This window comes from Sabethes cyaneus, chromosome 3 (assembly GCF_943734655.1).
Source record: "Sabethes cyaneus chromosome 3, idSabCyanKW18_F2, whole genome shotgun sequence".
NCBI classification, from domain to species: Eukaryota; Metazoa; Arthropoda; class Insecta; order Diptera; family Culicidae; genus Sabethes; species Sabethes cyaneus.
In genome coordinates this window covers 49,691,066-49,705,633 of record NC_071355.1, presented here as the reverse complement: position 1 = coordinate 49,705,633, position 14,568 = coordinate 49,691,066, and the positions used below count along the sequence as shown (strand labels likewise).

Genomic DNA, 14,568 nt, shown 5'->3' with positions numbered 1-14,568 from the left:
GTCCCACCGTCACTTAAGATGAAATTAGCAGTCATCGATTCTGCCAATTTCAAAAGCAGTTTTTTTGTTTGAAACAAAAATTCTGTTTATAAAAATATATTCGCTGTGTTCAGATTGGCAAGAAGAATGCAGTATTTACATTTTTACAAACAGAACCCCGCGCGCGAAATTTCCGACGAAAAGTCAATGATTGTTAATTTCCCGTTAAGGAAGAACCGTCCAAACATTTCGGAGTCTTCCCCTGTCACTCCCTCCCCCCCCTTTTGGCAACCCCTTCAGTTCTGATTCCCTGATGTCAAGAAACCTGTGTGCCAAGTTTGATAAAGAACGGTCAATGCGTTTCGGAGTTATGGCCTCCCCCTATTAGGGACCCCCTCCTGTCAGGGAACCCCCCAGTGCTGATTCTCTTGTGTCAAGGAACATGTGTGCAAAGTTTGATGAATAACCGCCCAGGCATTTCGGAGTTATGGCGTCCCCCTTTTTGTCAACCCCCCAGTGATGATTCTCTTATATCAAGGAACATGTGTGCCAAGTTTGGTAGAGATCGGTCTAAGTGTTCTGGAGTTATGGCGGAACATACAAACATACAAACATACTCACGCTCACTTTTATATATATACTAGCTGACCCGACAAACTTCGTATTGCTACAAATTAAACTGTGTTGTACATAAATCGTGAATCTCGAATGACCTTTGTCACAATCTTGAGTTTTGCAAGTTTCTGGGGAGTTCATGGGTGTTTTAATATACAAATTTTCCTCAGAGTAAAGTAGTAAACAACTCCCCCATTACTTAGCCTGATAAAATAAAGCGGATAGCATTAAAATATTCGCCATCATTACAAACCATTTCGACGAATACCATTTTGCGGAACACCATAACGGTTGACCATAACGCGGAATATAGAGTTTCGCAGAATACCATTTTGCGAAAAACCTTACGCGGAATGTACCATTTCACGGAAAATCTTTTCGTAGAAAGTACCATTTCGCTGGGGTGACCCAACTGAAGGAAAGTAATATAGGTCAGTAGATCTAGGAAAATAAATAAACCTAGATTGAGGTGATCTCTACGGGGGGATGCCCCCCGCAGTGACCGGCGCTTCCGACGGCAGGTCGCCGGCAACACTCGCGACCTGTTACCGTCTCGCGCTGAATTATCTAATGTTACTATTGATAGTTTTTGATGGTCTTGTTATTGATAAATGTTTTATGAAAGAGTCTAAAATGACTCGAGTTCGATTAGTTTTTGAGTTACGCAAAAATTTCTGTTTTATTTGTATGAGAGTCCTTATCCCCCTACCACAGGGGTGAGGGGCTCAAACCATCATTAAAAAAATTCCTGCCTCCAAAACCCCCCACATGCCAAAGTTGGTTCCATTTGTTTGATTACTTCTCGAGTTATGAGGAAATTTGTATTTCATTTGTATGGGAGCCCCCCCCTCCTAAAAAGGTAAGGGGTCCTAATTCATCATAGAAAAAATTCATGCCTCCAAAAACACCCACATGCCAAATATGGTTCCATTTGATTAATTAGTACTCGAGTTATGCGGAAATTTGTATTTCATTTGTATGGGAGCCCCCCTCTTAGTGGGAGGAGGGGTCTCTAACTATCATAAGAACCTTCCCTGGCACCAAAAACCCCAAATATGCAAATTTTCACGCCGATCGGTTCAGTAGTTTTCGATTCTATAAAGCACATTCGGGCAGACAGACAGAAATCCATTTTTATAGGTATAGATAGATAGTCAATTGCTGGATCGCATCGATTTTACGATGCTGTCCGTTAGAAGTTTAAAAATGCCCAGTTGTCAGGTTTTAAATACTTATAACACTTTAATTTCTTAACGAAATAATTACGAAATAAAAGTGACTATTACACCCATCGAACAGAAATGTCGGTACGAGTTTTTTCGTATCGTAAAAACATGGTATAGTATAATTGATAAGTAGTAGAAATTGATAAAAAGTAAGGAGGTGCAAGTTCTACATACATTTCCCTCGCGATTTTCCAACTTCAAGACAAATCTTGAATTATAATTGCAACAAAAAATTATCTCAGAAATGTGTCATTTTAGGTAGAACGAAACATTCAGAATTTGGTATTCGGCGAAGAACGTTATCATCTCGTTTCGTCTTAACTCTTCCTCCTCGATCACCAATGGAAATTCGGGTTGAATCGTAACTGGGAACTGGCCTGAAAAGGTATTGTTGACAAACAATACATTTGCGTGATCTGCCTGGAAGGACGTCCTAAGTCCTCTTACATTCTGATAACAAAACCAGACGGCATGATCGGCAACCTCGAAGACGGTTGGGGTAGAATACGCTCGGCCATCGGAGAGGCCGCTACCGTGGCACTAGGTATTGAGCCTCGGAGTACACAAAATGATTGGTTTGATGGGGAATGCCAACAAGCGGTGGAGGAGAAAAAAATGCTTGCAAAAAGTATCTAAGTATTGCCACTAGAGAGAACCTGTCCAAATACCGACGAGCTAGGAACCAGTTGACCACGATCCTGAGGAGAAAAAAGCGCCAAAAGGAGGACAGAGATCGTGAAGAATTAGATCAACTATTCCGAGCTAATGACACGCGCAAGTTTTATGAGAAGGTGAACCAAACTCGGAAGGGCTACACACCGAAACCTGACATGTGTAGGGACAAGGGAGGGAATCTAATTACAAACGAGCGCGAGGTGGTCGACAGGTGGAAGCAGTTCTTCGATGAACACCTCAATGGCGAAGTCGCAGAAGGAGGCGAAACGGAAATTAACCTAGGAGCGCCCATGGAAGATAGTGATGTCCTAGCGCCTGATCTCCAAGAAGTCAAACGAGAAATCAGGCTGCTGAAGACCAATAAAGCCGCTGGGAAGGACCACCGACAGGCAGAGCTTTAAAAACATGGCGGAGAAACGCTAGCAAAGGCTCTACACTGGGTTATTTCGAGGATTTGGGAAGAGGAAAAGCTACCCGAGGAATGGAAGGAAGGAGTGGTTTGTCCCATCTACAAAAAGGTTGATCGGCTAGACTGCTGCAACTATCGTGGTATTACGCTGTTAAACGCCGCCTACAAGGTACTCTCCCCTGTTACGCCGGCTGTCACCGATAGCACAAGGTTTCGTAGAGAATTATCAGGCGGGTTTCATGGGGGCTCGCGCAACTACGGACCAAATTTTTACTATCCGACAGATCTTGCAGAAATGTCGGGAGTACAACGTGCCCACGCGTCACATCTTTATTGATTTCAAAGCAGCATACGATACAGTCGATCGAGACAAGCTATGGCAGATAATGCACGAATACGGTTTTCCGGACAAACTGACGCGACTGATCAGAGCTACATTGGATCGAGTGATGTGTTTCGTACGCATCTCTGGGACACTCTCGAGTCCCTTCGAGACGCGACGAGGGTTGAGACAAGGTGACGGTCTATCCTGCATGCTGTTCAACATCGCTCTTGAGGGGGTGATCCGACGAGCGGGCATTGAAACGAGAGGCACGATTTTTACCAAGAGTAGCCAGCTTCTAGGCTTTGCAGATGACTTCGATATCATTGCCAGGAACTTTGCGACGGCGGAGGCAATCTACGCCAGACTGAAAGCGGAGTCTAGGAGAATTGGGCTAAAAATAAATGCGTCGAAGACCAAATACATGAAAGGAAGAGGCTCAAAGGAAACAAATGCGCGCCTCTCACGGACGGTAACCGTTGACAGCGACGAACTAGAAGTGGTAGAGGAGTTCGTGTATTTGGGATCGCTGGTGACCGCGGACGACAACACTAGTAAAGAGATCCAGCGGCGCATCCAAGCGGAAAATCGGGCCTACTTTGCCCTTCGTAAAACGTTACGATCAGGAAGCATACGCCGCCGCACGAAGCTAACAATGTACAAAACCATTATTAGACTGGTAGTTCTTTATGGACTTGAAGCCGTGACGCTGCTTACGGAGGACATACGCGCCCTTGCCGTGTTTGAGCGGAAAGGGCTGCGCACGATATTTGGCGGAGTACAAACTGAAAGCGGAGAGTGGCTAGCGGAGGTGTATGAATCACGAGCTACAGGCACTGCTTGTGGAGACTCCCATCGTACATCTAGCGAAAGTTAGCAGGCTACGGTGGGACGGACACGTCGTAAGGATGCCGGACGACAGTGCGACGAAAATAGTCCTCTTCAACAACTCCACTGGCACCAGGAACAGGGGGGCACAACGTGCATGATGGCTCGACCAGGTCGAAAGCGATTTGCGACTTCTGAGACGACTAAGAAATTGGCGACGAGAGGCCCAAGACCGAGTTGAATGGAGACGACAGACGAGTGCTTGAAACAGCACGAGCCACCCCGGCTCTATGCTGCTGAAGAAGAAGGCATGATCGACAGCGGTGATGACCCGCTGGGGATCCTCACCCTCGAGAACTACTGTTCTGCCAGAACCGCTCTGTTACGGGCTACGGCGATCATTCAATTGGAATAGCTAGTCGATTACCTCCGGGGAATTTAAAGTCAACGATACGCTGGAACTTGACCCAGTTGGCACTGTAGTAGCTACGGCTTACCATTTTAGTACAGGCAGCCAGCTTGGTCAGATGACTGCTCCCTGAAGACCTCCGAATCAGCGGCGATGGTCACATTTGTAAAGAAGACATCTAGAATAGAGTTCTTTTCTAGTCCAAATATCAGGATCTCTTCGGTTTCGAGATCCTGAAGTTTGGACAAGATGTAGTAATGGCGAAATCCCCCTTCTTGCGCTGTTTCGGTTAAGGGGACATAAACGACAAAATTTTTTGAAAAAATCATAATATTTTTATTGCAGATTTTGATTCTACAGTCTTTTCCGCTTATTTTGACACTAAATTTGTAACGATCCGACCACGGGAAGTGGCCGAAAAACGATCATACGCATAAGCATTCCAGTGCGGCGTGGAACAAGAAAAACGAAAAAGAAGAAGAAAAGATGGGTCAACAAATAAAATTTTGTCTTTTTTTCTTGTTTTCTCTGGCTACGTTTCGTTTACTAACCTCAAAAGTTATAAAAGTCTGTGCCAAGCTCCTACCAAGAAAACAAAAAAAAAGTTTGTTTCAATACGTTGTATAGTTTCTGAGAAAAAGGTACATAAAGTTTGAAAATCATGGTTTTTTCAGGAGCGGCGTTTTATTCCGCCGAAGTTGTTCCACGCCGCACTGGAATGCTTATGTGTATGATCGTTTTTCGTCCACTTCCCGTGGTCGGATCATTACAAATTTACTATCAAAATAAGCGAAAAAGACTACAGAATCAAAATTTGAAATAAAAAATTATGATTTTTCCAAAATTTTTAGTCGTTTATTTCCCCTTAAGTCTCTTAATCCGAATGTCTAAAAGGTAAATGCTAACTTCCGGTTTGAGATGGATCTCCGTGATATCAGCAAGCCTTTTCTCGTTAAGAAAATCGACCAGCGAAATGTGTTAACCCTCAGATAGAGCAAACGTTCCAATTAACTATGATGAAGGCTCCGTCCATATTTGTGTACGATGGACATTACAGACAGGAGTTGCTCTTCTAAGATCTTGCAGGAGCGCTTGATGTCGATAACCTTCGGGCCAGGTTGGATGAGCTCCTCCGTCATGAGAATGGCACCGGAAATCAAACCTTAATCTGACACCGTTACTGCAAGTGGCTAGTTGGTGCTGTGCTTAATGGGAGTTGGAGGCCGTTTGGTGGATTGCTGAATTCGCAACGGTGATTCATTTGTTATTGAGCTTGAGAGAGTGGGGGCAAGTTTTGGACCTGTCGACGAAGATCAAGTGTAGGATAGTTACCATTTGTATTAGCCGGTGGTCGACGATTGGTGTGCATGTTGCTGGGCTGTTTATTTGATATTGCTTTTCACCGGATGCGCTATACTACAGTTCTTGGTGCCTTAACCAAACCAAAAGCTTTTGTTGCACCGGGTCACGTCAAAATGTTGCCGGTGGTAGGGCTTTCATTTGACGATAATTTGGAACAAATGTTTGGCACCGAATGTTCCGCAGTGCACTGATGTTAGTGGTGCCCTTACCGAAGTGGACCATTTGTACCAACCTTGTAAGCCATCCTTGGCTTCTGGTGCATTCCGACGATTCTTCTGTTAGATAGTCTGCGGCTTCATCCTCCTTCTTCAGTTCGGTTTTCACAGTTGAAATTGGCAGTCTTGCATGTAGCATCTTGCATGATTGGTTGAATTGGTTCAGGCATCGATGTTGACTTGGATGGTAGTTAACATCAATTGCTTATGGACCAACCTTCACCTTTGTAATGATGTCAGGCATTAATTAATTTTTTATAACCATAGTCTTTCCAATAGACGGAGAGAACGGTAGAAGAAAATAATCAAATCAAGTAAAATGTTTATAGTATCCAAGCAGAGTAGGACAAGACGTGAAACGGAAAAAGTGGAAAATTAGATAAGGGAGGGTCAATAAAGCAACGTTTACTAGGTTCCCATATCGTTCCTCTTTACCCAAGCTGCGTAATTCACGGATTTAATCAAACTATAACGAGAAGTAACTATAACTGGATTCGAACTCAGCTTTTCCCCCAATCCCTGTGATTAGTAGATATTAGTGAAACTAGTGAAGTACACCGAACTGGGTAAAATTGACACAACCCCCTTTTAACCCATTTCCTCCCAGCGTTGCGAAAACGCAACGCACTTTCATTCATTTCTAGAGAAGACCCGGTTGAAGATATCAACTTGGACCCTGAGAAACAAAGAAAGATTGGAAAAAAATCTAATCGACCTGTTTTTGCTCAAAGGTCAGATGTTACATGTAACGTAATTACAGCTGTGACAAAACAACAGGTTTTGCTATTTTTCAGACAGTTAAGGAAAAATGCTCATAAAACTCGATTTTACCTCTATTAACGCCTGACCTATCAATCAGTGTTAGTAAGAATCGGTTGCTTGCCAAAAAAAACTTTGTTTCATAATTTTGATTATTTTTGTAATTTTCATATAGGTTTGAAGCTTTGCGTTGCGAAAACGGAACAAAGAGTGGAAAGTGAGGAGTAAAGAGTGAAGAGTGAGGAGTTAAGAATGAGAAGTGAGGAATGAGAAATGGGGAGTAAGGAGTAACAAATGAAAGGGAAGATTGAGGAGTGAAGAATGAGGAATGAGGAACGAAAACTGAGGAATGAGGAGTGAGGAGTTAGAAATGAGGAGTGAGAAGTGAGGAATGAGAAATGAGGAGTAAGAAGTGAAGAGTGAGGAAAGAAGAGTAAAGTGCCAGGAGTGAGGAGTAAAGACCGGCGCCCTAGCAAGTAAGCCCTATTTCGATTATACTTGCAACTGAATACAAGATTTGTAAGAAAAATGATCAGCTGCATGAGATATTTGATGTGAATTTTATGTTTTTCAAAATGAACGGATTGCTCCATCCATTTCCCAGTTAAATTTTGTTTGAAAAACATAATTTGCGTATGTAAAATCAACACCAGAGATTCGTAACTATAAAACCGCAGAGCTGTTTTTTATTTATTTTTATAAATTTTTACGCATTAAATATAGAAAGAAAGCCACTGAACCAGAATTTATTTTATCTAAGTCCATGCATTTCCATGCTTTGTAAATTGCATGCTCTTTAAAATTATTAATTTAAAAATGACTTCTTCTGCTGACTACTTCTCCGTCATCATCACGTATAGTTTTTATTCAAAACGTGAGAAGGTTTACATTTTAATCTTTATATTTCTAATTTAAGTTCCTTCGTGATGCTATATATTTATGCTATCAAGTTATAACCATATTCAAGCCAACAAACATACAACAAACATAAAGTTTTGTAAAAAATAGGAGGTGACAGAGTTTTTCTATTGCCTTTCCAGAATTCAATGTAATCTGTAATCTGTAAGTCTGTAAATCTGTAAGAATCGGTCAAATCCCTTGCAGCTGTATATACAAATCTATGATATTATTTCCTAACGTGGGCTGCGACTTCTATTTAAATCAAGTAATTTTTCTTCCAATGTGGATTTTCTCCCGATGGATCTATTAGATGTTGTTAAAAATCTGTATCCCACATTCTTCTAAAATGTGTGCACGCCAGCGCTATTAGTCGAAATATATAGCACTGCAGATGTAATCTTTCAGAGCTAGCTTATTTTTATTGCTTTTCCGTGCAACTGCAATCTAGTACCGTCAAGAGACGGAAATGAAGAACGAAATGATGAACCTACGATCTAGAGCTAAGATTTTGAAATTAATATTGTTAAATCCAAACGGAACTATCCGAATAGAACCATAATTCAACTTTTCTTGTTGTATTCACAAATTTTTTTAAGCGTTATAACTTTATATTCAAATTAAATGATATCTTTGGCGTATAGTTCCAATCATTTTATTAATAACTTGGCAAAAATTGTTATCAAGTCACATTATGATTCCAAATTTTGATACTTCTCTTCTGTTTTTATTCTAGCGGTGTACAAGTTACGATACTTTCTTAGATAGATGAAACTCGTCATATAATGGATGACGAAACGCAAAAAGTCGTATCGTGAATCGTAAGACGAAAACTCCGAATCAAACGAGTTAAGTTCTTATCAACAGAAACTTGAAATTAAATTGAATTTATTTTTTCCTTGCTCCCCTGCACGTTTGCTGATAGCCGTTTTAACAGAAGAAGAAAGGGCAAGAATCAACTTTGAAATCAAGCCCCACACCTCCGCCTTGACACGACCTTTCGAATTGGCTGCCCCACCAGTTCTGTCAAGCGACATAATTTTTCACCCGCCCGAACCCACATCAGTTTGGTTGAGCCGCGGGGCAATAAAAAAAATGAACCAAAAACATTGACTTGTCCACCCGCCCTCCTGGAGGGATCCGTTATAAATTTCACACTTCGGAACGGGGTTTTTCATTGCCGCTTTCGCGTACTTTATCGCCAATTTTCCCAGCGATCCATGAAGGGGGCTTCTCTCGGTGATCAAAAATCAATTTTGTTCACCAGTTGACCAGACGGGGCGCGCGATTGTGTAACCCAAATTTATAGATAATCATTATTAAAAATCAGTAGGTAATTGATGTTTTAAAATTTTACAAGCTTGTCGGATTCGAGACAGCAGTGTCATGCTAATGGTAAATTCTACATCTCCACGGACATGGCATTAATGATGGCAGTACACAGCAGAGCAGTGAAATATGAAATCCGCAGTGTCGCTGGTTTGTACCTCGGCATTGGAAACGAACTGTAATTGGCGTGTCATAAGTATAACAACCGGTGCCAAAAGTGATTACTAGATTATGTTGATATTGCTAGTAGCATGATTTTTTAAGTTGTCATTATGCCGTCATATGGCAGCATAACAAAGCAAATACTACAATATAAGCGGAATACAAAAAATAATCACAATCAGAGATCAGTTGCTCCTCGTATTGTAATTAGTAAAGTGAGCTAACCGCTATCTAAACGGGGCCCCAGTTATACGGTCATACGGTAAGTTTGCATCAATTTAACAATTCGATTAAATTTATTGCAATTGCAAGCGTACTTACAAAATCACTACCGTCAGTGGCACAAAAAAGTCAATTCAAAATTCTATGGAAACACCTAACCACTCAATATTACGAGTTGCATTGAAATCGAAGCACCTTTTTATAGTCAATTGCAAACTTGCCCGCCAATCAGCCCAGCATGCCGTAGACTATCCATTGAACTTTCGTTTTCCTTCTCCAGTAGCAGCTGGTGCTTGGCCAAAGGTGCCGACCGACGTAAAGAAGGACCTGTATTCCTTTTGGGAAAGCTATTCACACCTACTAAAACAGAAAAGTGAAAAGTTTTATTGCTCACCTATTGGGCGCCACAAGTGCCTTTGAGAGGCGCTTTTCCTCCTGTCGAGACCACTCCTCGTGTTCAAAAGGCTCATTTATGCTCTGCCAAAATACATTTCCGGTATAACTTTCCGAAGTCGAGCATCGATTGTATGAACGTTTAGCAAAGCAATGAATCGGTAGAATGCCATCGTTCGGTGGCCGTTCGTTACCTTGCCGTTCTTGTTCATAACAGTTCCTAGGTACTGCCCTTTTTACCTTCATAGCTTTTTTGGCCCTGAGGTCTTTTATATTTAGATTTTTTTATTTTTTTATTTGCTTTCGCCTCATTTTTTACCATTTTTATAAAAATATGCAAGAGCAATAGGACATACCGGACAACTTTTTACGTTACGGAAAATATTTTATCACTCGGATTTGCCATTCATACAATATTTTAATTGGAGGAAATCAGTTAGAATTCAGTACATAAGTTTGATCGTTGGTAAGCAAAATCAAAATTCAAATGACAGTAGTTTTAAATTTCTAACTTCCTAACTTAAACTGTCTCAACTGTCAACCAACAACTGAAATTTCCAGTTATGAAGTATTGCTGACTGCTTAGGGGTTAACTGCGAACTGAGCTTGACAGGAAATTCGTTTGCCCAAATTAGATTCGTAAAAAGCAACTGACGTTGCTGGGGAGGCGTCCAGTTAATGTTTGCTTACTAAGCATAGAAATGGTAAAAGTTTTTCAAGCAACTAACGGCTTACGTTTTTGTCGGATAGCATTATCCAGCTGCTTTTTATTTCAACTGACATGTGCATAATTCCAGTGATTGGAAATTCTCTCAACTAAAGGTTTGATCATAAAGGAGCTTTTTCTTATCCAAAAATAAGACTTAACAAAAAGAGCTACATTTTAAACTTACTAAATATTTTTCGTCTAACTCTAATATTCATGTTTGCATATCCTAATAGTGGCGACACAGCAACGCCTTTTGTAGGAATTAATCCTTTCGACTATCGTGATTAAATGGCATTCGACGTAGTACGACCTTCGAACACAGCGGGAAGTCAAAAATTAGAATGCACTTTGCTGCCGTTGTACAAGCCACTTTTGCCGCTGAACAATGGAGCTTGAAAAATGCAAAACTTTGAACAAAAGAACTGCACGAGCCGTGCCACGAGTTGAACAATTATGTGCATACGGTCCGACAGGAAATGAATCAGAAACTTGTGGCCAAGTTTAGAATTTAATTTGTTTTACTCCCGCAACAAGACACGAGTTGGCCATATTTTCGTTAGACTACAATGCCCCAGGAAGGCAGAACGAAGAACATCAACGAATAGGGTAAAAGCGTCGATATGGATCCAATTACGAGGCTTAATATAAAAGGTTTTATACTTTACTAGAATGCATTGCTTACCGTTAGTGTTAATGCATCAATGCTAACATAGAGTTATTAACAATTTAGACTTATAAAGCCAATTCAAATTTAGAATCCATGTTCGTGTTCCCTATTGATTCAGTATGTAAATTTTCGCTCCTAATTCTTGCGTCTCCACGTATGGTACAGGGCTTAGCTTCATTACACATATGCTAATATTGTAAGCTATTTTCGTATATAAACTAAACATAGTCCAACTTGGGCATACCCACCTTATCTACTTGCAGAAAGTGAGAAAAGGACTACTACCAAAGGCCAAAACAGAACAAAACACCGAGCAAACAACGCTGCCAGGGTTCACTGCATATTCTCGAGATTTTATTTATTTTTCATTTTGCAATGTATCGGGTTCGGGTATACATTACTGAGGGGTTTGCTTGTTGTAAGGCCATTGTTTTAGCCTTACTTCTTACCATAGCTCATTGGTCGAACTACTTTTCCCCGATCACGGCACATAATCGCATTTACACCAGCTGTTTTCCACTTGTTTGGCTGCCAAATTCCATTTTCGTTAGAATTTCTTATCGGTGATTGCAGTTCGTCCCTTCTTCTTCTTAGGTTCAGTCCTTCACAATCGACCAGTATTCAATCGTTCTAAGCTCGGGGATGTCAAGTGGTTTTCACTCCTTGGAAATCTTAGTGACGCCATTGTCATTGTACCACGGTTTAGTCGAATTTTAATAGTGCCAGTTTTTCGTTTTACTGTTACTGACTTTTTTCGCGGTCAAACGTAAACTCTATTTTGATTAAAACAGAGAAGCGTTTGGTGTGAAAAATGTTAGACTGAATACTGGGAAAATTTCGATCTGCGGCTCAAAATATTGGGTAGTTTGTGGTAGTGGAACTCCAACCCACAATTTCTCGGTTGGTACCCGAGTGTTTTTCCTCCCAGTTGGCTTCGAGGTATGACGCTGGCCTAATAAGCCAGTCGTCGTATGTTCGAATCTCGGCTGGGAGAGACTGTCAGAGTCAATAGAATCGTAGCAACTGGCCCTGCAATTGTCCTGTACTCTAACAGCTGACTGCGAAGTTTATCGTATAAAAAAACAGAATGTCAAGTTTCGATAACGAAATGTAGCACCTAGGCTTTGCATTGCTTTTACCCGAGTGCTTTACGTATTTAAACTATACCACACCCATGTATTAATTAGTCTCAGATCTAGTTTTGTCCCCACCAGTCCAAGCATTCCATATTTCGCACACATACGCTTCCCCGGCGACGGTTATTATTTATAATATGACTGTTGTAGGCAATGCAGTCGATAATCGTCTATCTTCTCGATGGTAGAAGCAAAGGTAGATCTGAGACTAATCAATACATGGGTGTGGTATAGTTTAAATGCGTAAAGCACTCGGGTACCAACCGAGAAATTGTTGGTTGGAGTCCCACTACCACAAACTACCCAATATTTTTAGCCGCAAATCGAAATTTCCCAGTATTCAGTCTAACATTTGTCGCACCAAATGCTCCTCTGCTTTAATCAAAATAGTACCAGTTTGCCAAATCGTGCCAGAAAAAAACAAACAACTTCATGCTTATCCAGAAAAGGCAGTAACCTCTTCTAAAGGCGCTTTTTTCGGAGATATCTTGGTTCATCGCTCTAGAATCGTTTTTCAGTCTACAGCATTGGCAGCTGCTTGTCAAAATAGGAACTTTTTCGGCAGCTTCTACCTCTATTTTACTTTGCAGTCTTCCGGGACTAGAAATAAAAATTGTTGCCCGGAAATTTGTTCGGAAGCGGCCTTGCAGTACGATTCATCAATTGCAATGGTATTTCGTCAGTAAATTCTCGTCCATTATTTGTTTTACCCAAGCAACCAAAAGTTCGAATTTTACTTAAGGAACAAACTTGAAAGTTCATATTTGGTTCAAATTTAGTTCCGCAGAACTTTCTTGCTGAACAACCAGACACTACATTTGTAAACCGAAATTCATTCTCATTAAAGTACCGTTAATATCTGTAGCAACTCAAAAGTCCAACACGCAGCTTGAAAGTTCAGCATACAACTTGAAAGTAACTTAGAGTTCGGATAATGGTGTCTAAGGAAGGTTAACAAGCTTTATGTCTATGGAGCTATAGCTTGCTAAGCGGCTTTACTTGTAATTAACCGAACTTCAAAGTTGTCTTGAGTTCGCTGCATAGAGCGCTAAGCAGCTTCTGAAGAAACTTTGGCAAAAGTTTTTAAAACAGCACTTGTGTTCTATTTTTATACTTTTCCATTTTCTACCTCCGCCTCCTCCTAACTTTTGTAAAGTCGGTTCATGCGATTAAGATAGACCATTTAAAAAAAGCCTAACTAACACCGACCGCTACTGGATTTGAACCCGAGCGTTCCTCCTTGCAAGCCTATCCTGATGCATTGCGCCATCTCTGACGCCGCTAGTGACATGAGTTTTACCGATGAGTTGTTCTTAAGTGTAAGTTCGTTTCGGGGCTGTGATAAATGAGAAATTAGCACATCGAGTAAAAACGATGCAAATCGCATATTCCAGCAACGGAGCAGTGGTATGCGTCTAAGTCACCGAAAAGAAGTACTCGAGTTCAAATCCCCGAGGTTTATGTTGGTGGTGTGTGGTAAGTTACAATAAATTAATATTTATAAAAAACAGTTGATTATTAACCGAAATTAAATATCTTAGTTAATGAGAAATGTCATGAATCTGCAAAACAGGAAGAAGTGGAAAAATATTCCCCCAATCATTTTTATTTTGAAAATTATTGGAGTTTCTTTTTGGGCTGAACAGTGTTCTATATAGCGACTTAAGTGAACTTTTTGCGAAATTTCAAGTTCTGTTAGAAGTTACTTTGTATTCCCTTCGAAGTTAAAACATCAATCACGAACTTGAAAGTACGGTTAATTACTTAAAAATGAAGTTGAATAGAGTTCTATTCATGATCATTTCGTTGGCTGATTAAGCCAAAAAATCCCCTTTTATCGGAACTTTTGGTTACTTGGGTAGTAAATTGCTTTTTCCTGATTGCAAACGCAGGGAAGATTGGCATTGGATCGATACTCATCCGAAACATCTCAAAAAGCCATGACTTGGGAGCTGATAAATTCGGAATAATAATGCACCGAAAATTCCGCCAGGACCTTCGATAACCAAAACTTGTTGAGAACCACTGCTGTAATGGATCAGGAAGTTTACCGAAACCGTTGCGCAGGTATCAAGCGCAACGAAGCGAACGCAAAGTGGGGTCCGTCGACTTTCTGGACCTTTGTGAAAAAGCTTACACGTAACGACGGTATTCCGCATGACGTTTTCTACAAAGAAGTTTGCGCGAAATCCGCAGGAGCTGCTGCTGAAGTTTTTCCCAAGTTCTTTAAGAATGTGTTCTCCGAATTTACCTC

The 14,568-nt window shown here is 40.9% G+C and overlaps 1 protein-coding gene across 1 annotated transcript in view; it reads right to left on the bottom strand.

Annotated features, from left to right (window-relative positions):
- Positions 1-6,179, bottom strand: part of LOC128739572 (relaxin receptor 2-like) — a 110,036-nt gene extending 103,857 nt beyond the window's left edge. The window contains exon 1 of the mRNA XM_053835066.1: positions 6,058-6,179. Within this exon, the coding sequence (XP_053691041.1) occupies positions 6,058-6,179 (122 nt within the window). The remainder of the gene's footprint in view (positions 1-6,057) is intronic.
- Positions 6,180-14,568: the final 8,389 nt, after the last annotated feature.